At 38.1% G+C, this 19,973-nt stretch overlaps 3 protein-coding genes, 1 long non-coding RNA gene and 1 pseudogene across 6 annotated transcripts; 3 read left to right on the top strand and 2 right to left on the bottom strand.

Moving 5' to 3' along the window:
• The first annotated feature begins 2,838 nt into the window (after positions 1-2,838).
• Positions 2,839-5,626, top strand: LOC125217935 (protein IQ-DOMAIN 5-like). Of its 2 annotated transcripts, none has more exons than XM_089062389.1 (8): positions 2,839-2,976; positions 3,072-3,147; positions 3,292-3,873; positions 3,964-4,059; positions 4,158-4,385; positions 4,453-4,584; positions 4,717-5,212; positions 5,320-5,626. In XM_089062389.1, exons 2-8 carry the CDS (start codon positions 3,082-3,084, stop codon positions 5,445-5,447), a joined length of 1,728 nt encoding a protein of 575 aa, XP_088918515.1. In that variant the 5' UTR covers positions 2,839-2,976; positions 3,072-3,081; the 3' UTR covers positions 5,448-5,626. The 2 variants fall into 2 exon arrangements, with proteins under 2 accessions (XP_088918515.1, XP_047975473.1); XM_048119516.2 differs by having other exon boundaries at positions 4,711-5,212.
• Positions 5,627-8,328: 2,702 nt separating this feature from the next.
• On the top strand, positions 8,329-10,353 carry LOC125219621 (glycosyltransferase BC10-like; annotated as a pseudogene). The gene is made up of 2 exons (XR_016137767.1): positions 8,329-9,486; positions 9,962-10,353. The product of XR_016137767.1 is annotated as a glycosyltransferase BC10-like (transcript).
• A 1,178-nt stretch (positions 10,354-11,531) lies between these two features.
• On the bottom strand, positions 11,532-12,518 carry LOC148933293 (uncharacterized). The gene is made up of 2 exons (XR_016134581.1): positions 12,391-12,518; positions 11,532-11,766 (listed from the first exon to the last, which is right to left on the bottom strand). It is a non-coding gene; the product is annotated as an uncharacterized LOC148933293 (long non-coding RNA).
• A 3,514-nt stretch (positions 12,519-16,032) lies between these two features.
• LOC148933292 (protein FAR1-RELATED SEQUENCE 5-like) lies at positions 16,033-17,448 on the top strand. The gene has a single exon (XM_089059807.1). The coding sequence runs from the start codon at positions 16,033-16,035 to the stop codon at positions 17,446-17,448; it is 1,416 nt and encodes a 471-aa protein (XP_088915933.1).
• Positions 17,449-18,375: 927 nt separating this feature from the next.
• Positions 18,376-19,632, bottom strand: LOC148933291 (uncharacterized). The gene is made up of 5 exons (XM_089059805.1): positions 19,553-19,632; positions 19,294-19,474; positions 19,045-19,167; positions 18,826-18,969; positions 18,376-18,750 (listed from the first exon to the last, which is right to left on the bottom strand). The coding sequence occupies exons 1-5, from the start codon at positions 19,630-19,632 to the stop codon at positions 18,376-18,378; spliced, it is 903 nt and encodes a 300-aa protein (XP_088915931.1).
• Positions 19,633-19,973: the final 341 nt, after the last annotated feature.

Here is a 19,973-nt window from a genome sequence, read left to right as displayed (position 1 = left end):
GACCGAATGGTGACATGAGTCACTATTTCTCTCATTTGTCAATCAGACTCGGTATTCCTTTGGATGAGTCGGTAATCCAACGCTCAAAGTTTGAGCCTCGTCTCATAAACTGCAAAACAAAGAAAATGTAAAAATATTAACAACTATGTACGCCAAAATATCATAACACATAAATAAACAATGCCATGCTCCCCGGCAACAACATCATTTGAAAAGTAATGCATGCACTTTTATACAATGATTCGTATTGATCAATTTGGACACTTTAGACATTTACTAATCATTGAACACACAATTCTCGCTTCAAAACATTAACCCAACATATTAGTATAGGGCATTAAATTAAGATCGTTCCCACGAGAAAAATGGTCTGTTTCAAATACATTTAGACATTTTGGAAAGGATTTTAGCAATGCCACCACACTTTAGGTTGGATTAAGTTTAGTTACTAATGTGATAATTTAACTAAATACTCTTAAATATGAAATCTAAGGCAATACTCTACTAAACTGGTCAATTGGTCAGGGTATATAACCACTAGAACAGACATGCTTGTCAAAAAAAAGAATGTAATAAGGCAAATAAATTTGGACTTGTAAAATAACATGAACAATTCGAAGAGCACTCGAAACTAATGCCAGAGTTAAGTAGAAATTAAGCAAAACCAAAAGAAAATGCATAAACAAAAAATAGATTGGACCACAATTTCCTAACTAACTAAAAGGGCTAAAAGCTATAAAAGTAAACTGCATGGCAGTACAAAAGTAGTACTCCATAAAATAAAATCCTGATCTGACATTCAACCAACAAATTCACAACTTCTTCTTCTCCAAGTAATCAACTGAAACCAAGGGATTGAAATGTCATTGACAAAAGCTTGACACAAAAACAGAGCTTTAACCGAAACTAAGAACACGTAAGAAATATAAACGAAAGATATATAACTGGACCTAGATAGACCATCATGCATGAGAAACACGTAGTGAACCTAAGCAGTCAGATCTAAACATTTTTTGCAAGAAATAAACCAACAAGCAACATGAAAGCACTTAAAACTCCTAGATCTAACACTCGAAAATATAAACAAATGAACAAAAATCAAACCCCAAACATAATGTAACAAGACTCATGATTAACCAAAATAAACTTGCAATAATTTCCAAAACACAAATAAATCCTTAAACATCAAACATAAACCGAAAGTAAACAATATCCAACCCAAGTAGAAGTAATCTACGTAAATTTACTAACGAGCTATCAATATCTAAAATATGAAGTAATGATACGATCAAGGGAACCGGACCCGAGAAGCGCAATTCATCGAAGGTGCTTGGGAGGCCCGTTACGAGATCCATGGAAAGACAAAGCCTGGAGTCGTCCTTTCTGTGAAGACCATGCTCTTAGAGTCTTTGTTACACAAAGGCCGGAAAGCGAAGTGAAGACAAGAACAAAGAGTTTGCCTGGTCGGGCGACCTGAACGACGTACTGGGCGTTTTCATTGGCAATCCAGAGAGTTTGCCCGAGTCGGGCAGCGGGAACGCCTGACCAGGCGTTTTCTATGACACTCCAGAGAGTTTTGCCCGGTTGGGCGAAGTGCAGCCGACGGAATGCCTACCGGATGTTGAAGCGAAGATACAATTAGAGTCAGAAAGTTCACCGTCTAATACCTCTTACCCGATTACTTAAATAATTGATAATATATGATGTCACGCAAATTTTATTTCTAATGTTGCTTTAGATTTAATGCAATCACAAGGATATTATTTGATTTACACATTAAATGTTATTGGGAAAATTTCAATTTTGTGTCGTGTGCATATTTAATAAATTGTTAAATGGAGTATGTAATTTTCATGATGAAAAATTAGATCGCATACAATTATAGGGAAAAAAAAATCAACATTTGTGTATTTATAGGCTATTATTTTTGTTTTAAAAAGTTTGAACCATGTATTTGTATTTGTTGATTTCATTTGTAACAAAAAATCAATGAAGAAAAAAAGTGTACCTATCATGATTACCTCAATTTTTTGGATATATACAGAACCCGTAGTCCTCAACTCTTTGGAGAGAGATTTCGGAAAAATGGTCTCAATTCGGAATTTGCAGGCCTTTCGAAATTGAGGATTAAATTTTTTGACCTTTCAGAATATAGGATCGTGGTATGCGAATTTTTCAGAATAAGGGATTTTCGATATTTTAACTATTTTTTCTTCTTTTCCCTTATTATTTGTCACACAATATTTGTCGCACGATATTTTATCAAAATTGTGGTGAAAATATTAGGGATAATTTGGTCGATTCATAAATATTGTTGGACAAATAATAAGGAAAAAGAAGAAAAAATAGATAAAGTATAAAAAATCCCTTATTTCCAAAAATTCGCATGCCACGATCCCATATTCTGAAAGGTCAACGAATTTGATGCTCAATTTCGAAAGGCCTGCGAATTGAGACTCTTTTTCCGAAATCTATCACTCTTTGGACGACAAGAAAATAATCAAAGACAAAAAAAGTATTTTTGTATAATAAAAGTACTAGTAAAACCAAATGGTCAGGGGATCAATCATTACCTTTGGGTATGGAGCAATTTTAAATCCTTGGGCCAATTATCCCACCCATTGAGGTGTCTACAAATCAGCATGGGAAATAGTTAGAGGTGTCTACAAATCAGCATGGGGAATAGTTAGTGGGTCTGCAGATGGATACCTTGGTAATTAAAAAAAATAATGAGAATTAAATAATAATGAATGAAATTAGAGTGTGGTTACAAAAAGGTGCAAGGCCGGTACATGCTCTAGACCACATTTTTCTATTGGAATTTTTTATTTGAATTTTTTGTTTACCTATTCATTTGTGCAGACGCATACAATCTTTTCCTTGTTCCTGGGAAATTTAATGTGTGCGTTTGTCGAGCATCCTCCAATTTATATTTTCCAGCGGCAGTTGCATTTGCATGGGTTAAATCACCTGCAGGTATTAATTCTTCAAGTTTTGCGTTGTGAAGAGGTTTTGTTGAAATATTGGTGGATTAATGACTATGATCCATCTTTCTTAATTTTCCACTGTAGCTCTGACAATATGGGTGTTCCAAGGAGATGGATCAAACAATTGCTTGGCAAAAAGAAATCAGAGAAGGGCGAAAATGTTGGTGATTTATATTCTCTTCTATCATAAATTCATCATTGTTGTGTATTGTTACACATAGAGATAGGATGCCTACCTTTAGATAGTTAATGTGCAGATTTGTATGAAGATCGTAAATCTCAATTTGGGGGTTTCAATGTGCAGATTTCTAGAAATGGTAGAAAGAGCAACCATAGCAATAGCAGCCACAGCAAGAGCTCTGTTGAACATGAGAGAGGCAGATTTGAAAACGTTTTGAATGAAAATGTGGACACAGAAGTTGAAGATGCATTCTGGCAGTGGGAGATGGACCACTCCGGTGCGCCTTCGACTCCCCTTGAGACGAAAACCTCTGTGGACCACCCGCCTTCTGTTTCACCACGTGCGGAAAATGCATCTGAGCAGCAACCTCAAGAGGATTGGAGAGAAGAATGGTTGGATGAATATGCCAAGGGGAAGGAAGGCAGCTTCAAGGCATCTTTGGATTCACCAAACTCACCGGGGGAGCAAAGTGCAGCTCAGCTTGAAGATGATGCTATACAAGGATGGGCAACGCTGGATGTCAGAGAGGTGGTTGAGTCAGATCCTGATCCAGATCCAATTAGTCCACTATCCGGCTCACTCGAGTTGGAATATGAAGCTCCAGATGCCGAATATGCAAACGATACATCTAATTTAGAGGAGGACCAGAATATGCAGGAGGAATTGGCAACCCGGCATATCCAAACAGCATTTAGAGGATTTCTGGTATAGCTTTCATTGAATTTGTAAACTGTTTTCTTCCTTGCTAGCATAAGGGATTTGGAGAGCTATCCTTAATCCATCTTCTGCTTTCAGGTGCAAAACGAAGCCAAAACTAAAACTAAAACTCGACCGCCTATGAATGAAGAATTGGCTGCCTTACGAATCCAAACTGTGTATAGAGGATTCATGGTATAGAGAATTCATTCATTTATGGAAACAATATGTTTGCAGTGTTTGTTTACCATAATGAGCACTAACTATGCTTCCTATGTTTTGTTATACATCAGGCTAGACGAGCCTTTCGTCCTAGAAAAGGAATGGCAAGGCTTCAAGCTCTAGTGAAAGGTAATACTGTGAAAAGGCAAGCTGCCATTGCCCTTCGCTGTATTCAAGCTCTGGTAAAAGTTCAGGTCCATTCCCGAGCTAAACATGTCCGCTCTACATTACAAAATCAATCTGTACAAAAGAAGCTGATACAACAACTTGAAGTTGAGGCTCCAGCTAAAAAACCTGAAGTAAGTCATTTGCAATTTACTTTGTTAAGCTCAAAATCTTACATGAATTGCTTTCTCGCCGATCTAGCTTGTACAGAACACACAGAATGGGTGGTGTGACAAGGTTGGCTCTGCTGCTGAAATCCGAGCCAGGTCGCAGAAAAGGCAGGAGGCCGCTGCTAAGCGTGAAAAAGCAAGAGCTTATGCCTTAGCTCGTCAGGTAAACGTCTCTTTAATTATCCTCAATTGTGAAATTGTGGCTGTAAGAGAGTAGTGCACAAGAAAAAGAAACATCTCTGATATGATGATTATGTTTGAAATGAAAAAAAAAATCATTATCCTGTAGTGGCAGGCTGGGATAAGGCATCAGCCTCAGCAGCAGCAGCGGCGGCGGCAGCCTCCTCAGCAGAAGGAGGAGGCAACACCTGCTGGTTTCCCCACAGTTAAAAGTGAGTGGGGATGGAATTGGTCGGAGCGATGGATGACTGTTCGCCCATGGGAAACTAGCTTTTCAGATGATGCTGGTGTTAGAGATGGGACGAAGAGTCCTACAAAAGTACAGGTTGCTCTAGTGGATGTTCCTTCATCGACAGAGAGAAAGCCATTGTCAAGTACAGGTAACGGAAAACCTATCCCCCGTTTCAACACCGCCACTGAGAAAGGTCCTTCATCGAAGAAGGTAGCTGCTGCGTTGGTAACTCCAACCCCTGTTTCGAGTAGGAATCCGAAAACACCTATAAAAAATTCAGCAACCTCGAGGTCAGCTGTTGGCTCTAGATCGTTCAGTACTCCTAAAGAGCGATCCAACCTTTCAGATATTCAAGACAGGAAGCGATTGTCTCTGCCTGGTAAAGGTTTCTCTCACTCACACACACAAACAAATCCTTGTCATATTTGGTCCCGTATATGAATTCTGGATGTGTCAAAATAGAGTTGACGAATTTGGTTGAAACAGGGACAGTGCATGGAGCTAAGCTTGTTGCTCAGACTGCTGTCAGCAGCCGCCCCCGCACTCAGAAGCCCAGGGGTTCCAGAAGCAAACAGAACGGGAACGATGTGAGGCCCTCGAAGCTCAGCCGTTAGCTCTCCCACAAAGCACACATTCTTGGAGCGGAAACAGCCACAAAACACAACAGAGCCACGAATGAAATGCATGGACTCAACAACTATTTTGTACAGGAAAGGATTTGTATTCAGTTCAGCAGTATTTGCATTGTACACTACAATCATTATAAAATGAGTTATTTAAGTAGTTTATCCATCGTCTATGAGTTCATGCAGTATCTTCAATTATTTCTAAACTTTGCACGACTGTGTGACACCCATGTTTACAGTATCTCTGTGTGACACCCATGTTTACAGTATCGTCTATGAGTTCATGCAGTATCTTCAATTATTTATAAAATGGTGCATAGTCATATGAATATCGTATATTTTGCAGTATTTCTTTCTAAAAATACGGACTAATTGATTATCTCGAGCAGTATCTAGATTGTGGTGTAAATGGAGTATAAGAGCACTCCCAATGGCACTCCCTTATTTCTCCCTTATTTCTCCCTAACTCCTGCCACATCAGCGCCACATCAGCATCACATTTTATCCCCAGTTTTTAGCCAACTGCTACATTGGTTTCTCCCTTATTTCTCCCTTATTTCTCCCTAACTCAACATTTCATTTTTACATCATTATTTTTTATATTATTTAATTTTTCCTACAAATGTATTTAATAAATAGACTAATAATGAACAATTCATCGTTGTATTAATCATTGGAAAATATAATACAACGAGAAAAAAAAAACTACAAATAAAAAACGCAAATAAACAAAGATTTAAAAAAAAAAAAACTAAGACGGAGGGGCCGGAGGGACGTCGGGATCGAGGCCCATCGTAATCTGCAGGCTTTGGATGCATTTCCAGAGGGCCGCCTTTTCTTCAGGGGTCCCGCTGCCGGTGAAGTACAGCGTGTACATCTGCGTCAGATTGGCGACATTGCTCGAATAAGTGGCTTTTTCTAAGTCGATGTGGGGTTCCGACTCGACTTCCGACGTTGTGCCCTTCCCCTTCCGCCTCCCCTTCGCCTTCTTCGCTCCCTCCGGGCGCTCGTGCGGACCATCCCCACTCAAGTCGATGTGGGTCGCGCTCCCCTCGCTCTCCGAAACGCTAAGTCGCGAGTGCACCGATTTCCCATGCAGCGCGACGTGCATCCCCGTCCGGAATTTGGGGAGATCCTTCAGCTTATCGTAGATGTTCCAATACTTGAACCCCTTCGACAAGTACTTGCCACAATACCTCTTCATGGCCTCATCTCGGACCATATGCTCGTTCTGGCCACTGGGCATGTTCGCCAACAAGTTAGAATAAATACCGTTGAAGTGGCCGCAGTCCCTCATGAGGCGCTCCCAATGCCGACGGATCGCCTCGCTGCCATGGTCCTTCATTGAGGCAGTCTTGTGGCTCCTGTACTTCGCGGCAACCTGCTCCCAGAATATGATCTCAGTCTGGTAGTTGCTGCGCTCCGCGTTCTGTGACATGTCCGCCCAGCAGGTGGCTATCAGCTCGGACTCTTGCAGAGTGTAAGTAGTCCTTACCCGCTTCGGCCTCTCATCGGAACCCGTATCAGTCGCAGCCGACGACGCCGGCGCCTTCCCCCTCCCGCTCCTAGAAGGCAGCTCGGTGGGCGTTTCTTCCATATCGAAGTCCTCCGCGCTCAGTGTCGCGGCCTGAGATTCTTGGTCGCCTGGGGTTGATCCGGGGGTGTCGAACTGGGGCCGATACACATCGTCGGCTGGAGAGGGCATTCTGCCGGCGGAGTTGAAGTACGGAGAAAGTCTCCGCGCCGGAGGAGTCTGCAAAGGAGACGGACCCGCGTATGGAAGTTGGCCGGGAGGAGAACCCATCGCCAACAACGAGTGCATCCACTGCTCGTTTGCTTCATCCGTGTTGGGAATTTGTGAACTCGACTCTTTCCCCTTACCCTTACCCTTACCCGAGCGGGAATTTTTCTTCCAAAAGCTCATAATTTTTGGAAGATTGATGAAGATTGAAGATTGGGAGAAGAGATTGAAAATGGAGAGAATGAAGATTGTGGGTGATGAATGGAGGAAGTGGAGGAAATATTTATAGGGGTGGGATGTAAAAATAGCCGTTGGGCCGAAAAAAAAAAAAAAAAAAATTTAAATATCGCCGAGCGTCGCCCACAGTGGCCGGCGATCGCTCGGCGATAATCCGGCGAAAAAACGCCGCTTGGCGAAATAACGGTAGGATTATCCCCGAATTGTCGCCGATTTCACCACAACGGCCGGCGATAATCCGGCGATAATCCGGCGATGTTCGGCAATTTTTCGCCGGATTTTCGCCACCCCCATTGGGAGTGCTCTAAATACATTTCCTTTTACGGGCACACATACATTACCTTCAGCAGCAGGGGAGTGCAATATTTTTTCTATTCATATACTTGCACCATTCGAAAATAGGAGTATTTCGTTACCATAATATTTATTTATAATCCTCTACTACGATTGGAGAATATTGTCTGAATTGAGAAGCTACAATCCACTATTGATACTTGAAAGTTGAAAGTTATAATTACAAAAGATCCTTTAACTGTATTTTACTCCCTCCGTCCTCGATTAAGAGTCATATTTTGACTGGGCACGAGTTTTAAGAAATATAAAGAAAAGTTGGTTGAAAAAATTAGTGCAATGTGAGATCCATTTTTTTATATTAGTTTTATAATAAAATGCGAGTGAATTGAGTTAGTGAATGTGAGACTACTTACTATTTATGATAAAAATGAAGTGTGATTCTTAATTGAGGACGGATCGAAATGGAAAAATGTGACCCTTAATCGGAGGGACGGAGGGACTATTATATTAATTCGGTTCCCTTTTGATTCTTTCGAGGCATTAACAGGTCAACAAATTCTAAAAAATATAAATACGGGAGTAGTAAATTTACAAAATTGGAATTATAAGCAATGGAAAGCAGCATTCCAAAAGGGAAAGAAAATGGCGAAAGAAGAGAAAGCAATCCATATAACGGGATTGTTGCAACGCAAAATCCATAAATCTGAAAAACACCATTCGCCGCAGCATCATCCATGAAATCACACTCTTCTCTCTAGTAATCGAAGAAGAAATTCATCCGCAGCCATGGCAATTTCCTCCCCACTGCTAATCCTCCTCCTCTCTCCACCACTCCTCTTCTTCTTCCTCGCTCCTCGGATCCTGCCGCCGCGCCAAATCTCCATCTCCCTCCGCCCTAAAATCGCCTTCCTCTTCCTCACCAACTCCAACCTCCACTTCGCCCCCCTCTGGGACCGCTTCTTCTCCAATGCCACTCAACCACTACAACATCTACATCCACGCCGACCCCTCACTCAAAATCAAAATCAAAATCGCCCCCTTCCAAGGCGTCTTCAAGGACAGGCTCATCCCCTCCAAGCCAACTCACCGATCCTCGCCGACTCTCATCTCCGCCGCGTGCCGCCTCCTCGCCACCGCGATCCTCGACGACCCCTCCAACGCCTACTTCGCCCTCATCTCGCAGCACTGCATCCCGCTCCACTCCTTCAACTACCTCTACAATTTCCTCTTCGATTTACGCAGATTGTCGCGGAATTTGCAATTCTCCAGCTACATTGAAATTCTAGACAGTGAGTCCACTCTGTGGGATCGCTACAACGCTAGGGGGCCTAATGTGATGCTTCCCGAGGTCAATTTCGATCAATTCCGCGTCGGATCGCAGTTTTTCGTGCTCACACGGAGGCACGCATTGATGGTGATCGAGGAAAGGCGGCTATGGCGGAAGTTCAAGCTCCCTTGCTTGAATGTGGAGTCTTGTTATCCAGAAGAGCATTATTTTCCCACGCTTTTGTCGATGCAGGACCCTAATGGCTGCAGCCACTATACACTCACGAGGGTTAATTGGACGGATAGTGTTAATGGCCATCCCCACACTTATCACCCTCCCGAGTTGTCGGCTGACCTAATTTACACTCTCCGGGAGTCGAATTCGAGCTATTCGCATATGTTCGCAAGGAAATTCTCTCCGGATTGCTTGAAGCCTCTGATGGAAATGGCGGACGAGGTTATCTTCAAGGACTAATCATTTTGCCATTGGTGAGTTAGATGCTTTATTTAATTACTTTAATTATATTCTGCTCAGTATTCTCAACTTGTTTGATTTAGCTAGTTCTTGGATGATTTCACTCAGTATTTTGATCATGTGGTCTGGTCTATATAGCTGTCTGTGATTGTCTTTTTACTTGTTGATTGTTAAGAAATTGTGGTAATTTATTGGCCTTGTTTAGTCGTTTGTTGTTTGTTTCTTATATAGGTGGTGATAGTTCAGAGTCTTCAGAGTTAGGGACTGAACTGGATGGATTACCAAAAACCTCAAATTCTTATCTTTCATGGAATGGTTCAATGTAGAGGTGGCATTATACAAAATTTGGTTGATATCTTGGAGAGCTTTATATGATTCCTTTCTGCCCTTTTGATATGCTCCTTTAAGCTTTATGAACTATACTAAACTTGGAGGGGGGGTCAAAAGATAAATGCAATATGATCGAACCCTTTTCGTTTGTTGTTGCAGAAGAAGGAACATGGAAGGCTAATTTTGAGAGTCTTTTGGAAGGAATGATGTTGAAACTGCAGTGGGATTGGGTTCTTTGAGTGGCTGGTAAAATAAATGCCCTAAACCTAAGTAACCCCATGGTTTCCAAATTCCAACTCAAGCAATTTTAAGTGCCATTTAAATCTAGGACTGCAAACTATGGTGTAATTTGGTGGTGTGATGCTTCTGAATGGTGGTTGAATAGGGCTTTGTAAACATCCAACAAAAGAGAGTGGTTGGAATTGTGATTGGGACGTTTGGTTCCTTTTGTTTATATTGTAAATATGTGTATGAATGGTGTGGGATGACAAAGTCTGAGAATTCTTGCCTCAAACATAATGAAGCAATGCCTAATTGCCTATTTCGTTTTATTCAAGGTGATTCATTGGTGAACCGTGATCTTGTTTACAAGAAGGAGCAATTCTTGCCTCAATTATCTTACCCTTTTCTACATTTGACATTTAACATTTGACATTTGACATTTGACATTTGACATTCCCTCGTTGATATTGGAATATGAGGTTATCCCTTATCCAAATCTACCAAATTCTTGAATTGAATAAGCACTCATAAGGATTGAAAAGCAAAGGATGCTTTACATCAAAAGAAAGGATGATTGAAGCTTACTCCTTTCCTACATATTGCTTATTTTAATGGATGCTTTACTTGACACTACTCTGTATTGTATTGAAGGGTTGATAAAAGTACTGGCACTTGTTAATTGGATTTTGTAACTGAAATATCATACTACCTCCGAATTAAGAGTCTGCTGACAAGCAACTGCGCGCGTTATAGGACCACATGTATACTGCCTTGATTTAATTTAAAAAATACTTACGTATAATTCAAATGGTTCAAAATTATTCATTTGTTCATATGAATTAGGCAACCCTTCAAAATTACCCCCATCTCATGCTACTCACACTTTTCTATTTTATCGACTTCGGATCTCGAATTAAGGTCTATTGACAAGCAACTCCGTGCGTTATTGGACCATACTTCATGTTGTACCGCCTTGATTTAATTTAAAAAATACTTGCATATAATCCAAATAGTTCAAAATTATTTATCAGTTCACATGAATTAGGCAACCCTGCAAAGTGAAAAAAACATATTGGTCAACTTTCATGATACGAAGTAGGGCTGACAATTTTTGGCACGACACGATAACACGACACGAACCCGCATGAAATTATTGGGTATGTGCCCAAGCTTATTGGGTTCGTGTCCTTATCGTGTCAACACGATAAGGACACGAAAACTTCGTGTCGTGTTCGTGTTACACGTTAAGAAATAAGATTAATATATTATAATAATATTATTATTTTATTTATTTTAAAATTTTAAAAATTTAAAATTAAAATTTAAAATTTAATATTAGAAATAATATTTATATATTATAATATTATTATTATAGTGTCGTTATTGTGTCGTGTCATATGTGTTATTATCGTGTCGTGTTGACCCGAAGTGGTTCGTGTCGTTAATGGGTTCGTGTTGTGTTCGTGTGTCACACCTCAACCCTTATGACGTATGCACTTACTATAAATAAATTCTAAATTTTCAAAAGCACACATATTATATAATTTTCAAAGAGCACATTTATCAAGTACATATTTCAAACATTCTAAACCGTAATGGGACCCTCTCACCACTCTGTATACTATACATTTATCTACATGCAAAAAAATGATGAGGAGGAGAAGGTTGCCAAAATGCGTCAGCCGCCGACCCTTATAATAACTGTAACTCACATCAACCCACGCATTATTGATATCTTATTCCTGAAAAATATTAGTGGTTTATATGAGCCACAACTCAGTGTATATAAATCTTACCTTTAATTCCACATCCCATATATCAAACATACTCTTTAACCAATATATAAAACAATAATCAACAAATATTAAAATTAATTCCATATACATATGCACGTGCCACTCTGTTCAGTTTATTATTCTGTGATAGTTCAAGCATGGTATCTGCCCGGGAATTCCAATATGCCACTATGATTTGACCCGAAGGTCCCACTATGATTTGACCCGTAGGTCCCACTATGATTTGACCCGTAGGTCCCAATATGATTTGACCCGAAGGTCCCAATATGTCCACTATGATTTCAGATTCAAGACATGACTATCACAGATCCTCTTTAATCAAATGATTCAATTAATTCCAATACCATATGCAAAACATATCTATTGCACCAATCACATACCCATATCATATTCCACTCAATAATTCCAATTTAATATACTATTTATTGCAGCAAGCATATATCCACATCATCATAATTAAACACATATCATATAAGTATCACATCATATAATTCAAATATTCACTCCAATTTAACACATAGCAATTAATCACATAAAATATGTAAAACTAAAAGTGTGATTTATACACACCTGAAAATGATAGATAATCAAGTCAACTCCCGATTCTGTCTCTTAAATTACCCTCGATCCTGACTGCAGTTATTTGAATCCCTAATTTCCATCCTTCGTTCTATAAATTTCTCCTGTATGAATAATGTTTCTCTCTTTCCTTTTTATTTTTCTTTCCCTCGGTAGTTTCTTATTTCTCTAACTCTATGCATGGAAGATTTATAATTAGCCACGTGTCTTAAATAATACAAGTGGCACTCCTATATGTATATTTATGCATGCAAGGCCACGTATATACATGATTTTTTTAACTTATAACTACAACATATTCCTTATTTTATTGTTAATATAAGTTAAACCCTTGTTACTAGTATATGGATGCCATATTTACTTATACTATTTCATTTAGGATATATATATATAGGGATGTACTAAGATGACAACCCTCTTTATTGTAACACCATACCACCATTTTAGGCCATTGGATCTGAAAATCGTGTGCTTGTCATGCTGCCACGTGTAAAAACACGGAGGGGTAAAATAGGAAATTTCTAATTTTACGTTACCAGATTGCAGTGCTGTTTATTGAATATTGCAGTCTTACCACAACAATATTGCAGTTTACCACGGCTGCAATATCTAATACAGTAGACTGCAATATCTAATACAGTAAACTGCAAACCCGTGTTTTTTCACGAAACTTAATCCTAGGCGTCCATATATGAGATCTAACGGACTATATTGGTGGTATGATGTTATTTTAACTATGGTGGCACCCTAGTGCACCCCTATATATATATATATATATATATATATATAGAAGTGATCAAGGTCTAACTAATTTTAAGTGTATAACTAGAGAACAAATCTCAGCCACACATCTTAATACTCCAAATTAATCCTATGGTTTAAACAAACTTGCAATTTTTATGAGAAAATACTTGTCTAAGGGCATTTTGGGAATTCAATATTTCAACATGAATTAATCAAATTTATAATCATCCATCGTGAGTTTATCGTCAAAATCTTCCCAAATCATTCTCCAATCTGAACCAAATTTAGCTTAGGATTTCTTCCAAAAATATGAAATTCCCGATCTGAATCAAATTCAAGCGCGATTTCTCAGATCTGAACCAAATTCAGCTTCGTTCTGATTGAATTCAAGTGCGATTTTCTCAAATCTGATTGGATCGATCAGCACGAATTAGTTTGGATCGATCAGCGTGATTTGATTCTGATTGAATTCATCACAACTGATCAAATTCGCTCCGGATTAACCAACGCAATTTGATTCCTTCATCGCGACGTCTGGACTCCTTCAAATGGATTCAATTCCGATACATTCATCGGAAGATTATTTCGATTCTGATTCCTCTTCATCGGGAGAGGAAGGAGAAACTGAATCTAAAGGTAACTATCAATTATTATCAATTAAGTGTTGTTGCTCAGCATGATTAGATCGTGTATGATGTGAAAAAACGTTAGAGTGAACTATATGTGACGAACAGTGAAGTAAATATGCTCTATATTGAAGTAAATATTATTTGTATTGAAGTATATTATTCATTACAGTGAAGTATAACATAATTAAAGTGAAGTATTCCAGTGTTAGCGTAAAGTGTTTGTGATTCATGGTTAAAGTGAAGTAAAACATGGTTAGAGTGAAGTATTCATGTGTTATAGTGAAGTGTCTGTCATCTATGATTGTAGTGCTCTGTTTTTCCATTCAGTGAAGTAAAACATGGTTAGAGTGAAGTAAAAGATGGTTAGAGTGAAGTAAAACATGGTTAGAGTGAAGTGACTGTCATCTATTCTTGCAGTGCTCTGTAATTCCATTTCAGTGAAGTAAAACATGGTTAGAGTGAAGTAAAAAATGGTTAGAGTGAAGTGTCTGTCATCTATTCTTGCAGTGCTCTGTAATTCCATTTCAGTGAAGTAAAACATGGTTAGAGTGAAGTAAAAAATGGTTAGAGTGAAGTGTCTGTCATCTATGCTTGTAGTGCTTTGTTTTTCCATTTCATTGATGTAAAACAAGGCTAGAGTGAAGTATTTGTCATCTATGCTTGTAGTGCTTTGTTTTTCCATTTCAGTGATGTAAAACATGGTTAGAGTGAAGTATATTTTTGCTCACAGTGAAGTATATATTTCTTACAGTGGTTTACGTACCAAAATGTCCCGATGATTTGAAACCAAAAATTGGACAAAGTTTCATGACCCTTGATCGTGCATTGGACTTCTACAACAATTATGCTCGATATGTTGGGTTTGACACCCGTAAGAAGGGATAAAAAAAGGAAAAAGATGTCATTACTTGGATTTATGTGGTGTGTAGCCGAGAAGGTACAAAGCAAAGAAAAAATGAACAACATGAGGTGAAACGCAAGCGTTCTTCTATTAAGTGCTTTTGTAATGCTAAAGTGTCTTGGAAGTTTTTTATGGGTGTTGGTTATGTTATACAAAGTTTTGTTGAAGAACATAATCACGAGATGGTTGAGGAACGCCATAAGCGTTTTATGAAGTTGAACCGCAATTTGGATTTAGTCCATCAGAAATTCATACTTGATTGTGCTAATGCAAATATCGGTCCAACTTTAAGTTTTAGCTTACTCAAGGAAGTACTTGGTGGATTAGATTATGTAGGGTGTACTGTTTTAGAAGTACGCAACTACAGACGCGACCTTAGAGCATACGTGGAAGGAGCTGATGCACAAATGCTATTAAATGAGATGCGCAGGAAAAAGGAACTTTGTGGAGCATTTACATATGAATTTGAGGTCAACTCAAAGGATAGACTGACACGTTTGTTTTGGTGTGATCCAACTGCCAAGAGAAATTATCATATGTATGGTGATATTGTTTCTTTTGATACGACATACTCAACAAATAGGTACGTGCACACTAATAACATTCACATGCCTTGTTCTTTATTGAGCATTTAGTGAACTACAATAAGCTTACAGTGAAGTATATTGAGCATGGCTTATATTGTACTGTTTTTATTCATTTTAGTGAAGTATAATGAGCATTTAGTGAACTACAATATTTGCTTACAGTGAAGTGTATTGTGCATGCTTGTATTGCTTTGTTTTTCCAGTTCAGTGATGTAAAACATGCTTGTAGTGAAGTATTCCAGTGTTAGAGTGAAGTGTCTGTCATCTATGATTGTAGTGCTTTGATTTTCGATTGCAGTGAAGTAAAACAAGGCTAGAGTGAAGTATTCCAGTGTTAGAGTGAAGTGTCTGTCATCTATGATTGTAGTGCTCTGTAATTACATTTCAGTGAAGTAAAACATGGTTAAAGTGAAGTAAAACATGGTTAGAGTGAAGTGTCTATCATCTATGATTGTAGTGCTTTGTTTTTCCATTTCAGTGAAGTAAAACATGGTAAGAGTGAAGTAAAATAAGGCTAGAGTGAAGTATTCCAGTGTTAGAGTGAAGTGTCTGTCATCTATGATTGTAGTGCTCTGTAATTCCATTTCAGTGAAGTAAAACATGGTTAGAGTGAAGTAAAACAAGGCTAGAGTGAAGTGTCTGTCATCTATGATTGTAGTGCTTTGTTTTTCCATTTCAGTGAAGTATTCCAGTGTTAGAGTGAAGTATTCCAGTGTTAGAGTGAAGTGATTATTATTTATGTCTTATAGTGATTTTAACATGTAGGTACTGCATGATATTTGCTCCATTTACGGGCAAGGATAATCATGGTCGCCCTGTGACATTTGCTGCTGGCCTTTTATCCAAGGAAAGTGCCGACTCCTTTTCATGGTTATTTAAACAATTTGTGAAATGTATGGGTGTGGCTCCAAAGCTAATCGTAACCGACCAAGATTTAGGAATGAAAGTTGCTATTGCAGAGGTTCTTCTTAGTACGAGACACAGGTGGTGCATGTGGCATATAATGAATAAAGTTGCTGACAAATTGCCAAAGAACATGCTTGGTAGTGAAGAACTAAAGAAGGAATTGAATGCATGTGTTTGGTCGGAGTTGATAGAGCCTGATGCATTTGAAGAATCTTGGCATGCTATAATGGAAAGATATGGGCTGGCCAATAATGACTGGTTTTCATCAATGTTTGCATCTAGAAAGTTTTGGGTTCCAGCCTTTTTCCGTGATTTTCCGATGAGCTCGTTGATAAAGACAACATCTTTGTCTGAATCACAGAATAGCTTCTTTAAAAGGTACTCAAAGTGTCGGGCTAACCTTATACTATTTTATATGAACTATAACCATGCTTTGGAGGCTCAGAGAAGTAATAGCGCAAAGCTTGAATACTATGATTCAACAAAAGTGCCTATATTGCGAACAGAATTGGAAATTGAGAAACATGCGTCAACAATATATAGTGGTAGTGCTTTTAATGCAATTCAAGAGGAGATAGTTTATGCATGTTTCTCTTTGTCTTGTTCAACTCTAGGAATGTCTACCAATAGAGAGAATGAAGTATATAACATAAATGACAAGGATTCAAACTCATGGACAGTGACTTACTCCATTGGCGATGACACCTATTTGTGTGGATGTAAAAAGTTTGAGAGACTTGGTCTATTGTGCAGCCATATACTTTGTGTGTTGAAATATAAGTTTGTTAAGTTGATACCCGAGAATTTGCGTGGATGGAGATGGTTGAAGTCACAGTTTGTGAAGCCAATACATGGAGGCTTTTGTGATGATGAAGAAATACTCTCTGTTGTGGACGAGAAGAAGATTGCATTTAAAAACTTGTATGCATTATTCTTTGAAATAGCACAAAGTATTGAAGGGAACATTGACCAAATCAATGCATTTACTGCAATTATTGAAGAAGGTAAGAAGCAGCTTCTCGGAAGTGTTGTTATGTCTTCGACAGAGAAGAGAGCATTGATTGAGAATTTCTATGGCTCACAAGTTCCAAACATTATTGAAGTTCATCCTCCTAATGTTGTCAGTACAAAGGGAAGTGGTAGTAGGAGAAAATCCAAGAAGGAGTCGGCAATGAAGTTAGCAATGAAACCAGGCCGAAAGTGTGGAAATTGTCATGTGATTGGACACCATGATTCCAGGAACTGCAAAAAGGTGAATGAGAAGGCAAAACAGAGGCAGTGAGTATTTGGAAAGAAACAGTTCACTTTGTAGCCTTTTTAGAGCACCAATGACTCATTTTTATTACACTTTTGAGTGATTTTTATCTCAATTCAAACTTTGTTTTTATGTTAAGCTCAATTGCGAATAAATTCAATTTTATTTGTGTTCGTTTTACTGCTTACAAGTCTTTAGTTCGCTTATTACATGTTTTGGTTCATTTATAGTGATGTAATATTGATTATCGTGTAATAAACAAGAATAGATGACAAATACTTCACTCTAACATTGGAATACTTTACTCTAGCCTTGTTTTACATCACTGAAATGGAAAAACAAAGCATTACCATCATAGATGACAGACACTTCACTCTAACACTGGAATACTTCACTCTAGCCTTGTTTTACTTCACTCTTACCATGGTTTACTTCACTGAAATAGAAAAACAAAGCACTAGAAGCATAGATGACAGACACTTCACTCTAACCATGTTTTACTTCACTTTAACCATGTTTTACTTCACTGAAATGGAATTACAGAGCACTACAATCATAGATGACAGACACTTCACTCTAACACTGGAATACTTCACTCTAGCCTTGTTTTACTTCACTGAAATGGAAAAACAAAGCACTACAAGCATAGATGACAGACACTTCACTCTAACCATGTTTTACTTCACTCTAACCATGTTGTACTTCACTCTAACCATGTTTTACTTCACTGAAATGGAATTACAGAGCACTACAAGCATGGATAAACAGACACTTCACTCTAACACTGTAATACTTCACTCTAGCTTTGTTTTACTTCACTCCAATGATGTGCATTGTGTATATAGTGAAGTATATTGTGCATATAGTGAACTATATTTTGCATATAGTGAAGTAAATAGCTCGACAGTAAATAGGAACTAACTATTGAATTTAAATGAAGTTTTGTACAATAGTTCATGAACGCTTGAAGTTTACAATCATGTTTTCCACATCTATGTCCATGTTTTTCTCACATTCTTTATAATGCTTTGATGTTGTTACCATGTTTTTTAATGACTCATGGTTTATTTCTGACAACATTAATGCGCTGCAATACTTTGCTCTTAGTCTTTGGAGTATTCCCTTGCTCCTTGTAGATAATTCACATTTCCAATCTTGTTCCCGCTCACCATAATAACATTCCATATGTCTCATCAAAAAAACTCCACAATCTTCTGCATTTGATGTTGTTCTCCAAGACATTTTTAGCCTCTTTATGGTAACATCCTTTATTGATTTGCATTGCACGTGATAACCCATTTTTGTCAAATAATGACAAAAATACATTCTCTGCAATATATTATCATGAATATTTCTAGTTCACTGTAATCACAAAATACTTCACTATATATCATGTATACTTACCACAGTTTCAGGTATGCTACCATAATTGATTGTGATGTCCTCATCACTACCATTCTTTGAATTGTCAATCACCACTATGCTTTTAGTGCTAAATCTAAAGCATATGGTGTAGTAATGTTCCGCAGCACAAATTGGAAAGAACACCTACAAAGATGATAACAATTTCAGAATAAAAACAACAGTGAATATAACAAAGAATCTTTTATATTCAATATTTACCAAATCTACGTTGACCCACTTGAAATACGAAATTTTTTTAATCTCATCTTCTAGATTGCTACAGAATCTATCAATTGTGGTGTTGATGTCCGCCCCATCAGGCCGTTGTGCAACTGTATACAGCTGAAAGATGAGACAAGTCAAATCTGGATATAAATAATTCACTATAGTGAACATATAGTGAAGTAAACATGCTTTATAATGAACATATACCATCAGTTCATTTTTCAAAATTTATACTATTCTTACACATAGGTATGTTGTAAAAAACAGGCGCCTCGATAAAGATAGAGCCCTGTATTCTTCCCTGTTATTCAAATAAGATGCCCACGCGTTGATCACACCCACTTCTACTAGCTCATGCGGCAACAGTGAACAAAATTCTCTTTTTGTTACAATTACAACATCATCATCATACAATATGTTGTCCCTATTCAAACATGTATGTGTGTTAAGATTTCTTTTGTATATTTTTTCTTCTAAATAAGAACTATAATATAAATCTTACTCATTTAATTTAGGTGTTGTCATAATCCAAAAAAATATTTGTGACTCTAGCAAGGTAAACTTTGTTTTTGCCTGAACCATTCTTTCATAGAATGGAGATCACAGAGCAGCGGCTTTTCTCTTCTCGGCTTTTGAACGTATTGCCATTTGTTCAATCCTAGCACTTGCCTGTCAGGGCAAGAATGAGATGAAAACTTCACTATATTGTTTATATACTTCACTTTATAAGACATATAGTTCACTGGATGTGTATTTTTACATTACTGAAATAGAAAAATAGAGCAAGTTTTACTTCACAATAACCATGTTTTACTGGAATGGAAAAAAAGCACTACAAGCATGGATAAACAGACACTTCACTCTATAACTGGAACACTTCACTCTAACACTGGACTACTTCACTACAAGCATGTTTTACATCA

This window comes from Salvia hispanica, chromosome 1 (genome assembly GCF_029641045.1).
Source record: "Salvia hispanica isolate PSC_SH4W2 chromosome 1, Shi_PSC_v1, whole genome shotgun sequence".
In the NCBI taxonomy this organism is placed as follows: Eukaryota; Viridiplantae; Streptophyta; class Magnoliopsida; order Lamiales; family Lamiaceae; genus Salvia; species Salvia hispanica.
This window is presented reverse-complemented; position numbering and strand designations above follow the sequence as displayed.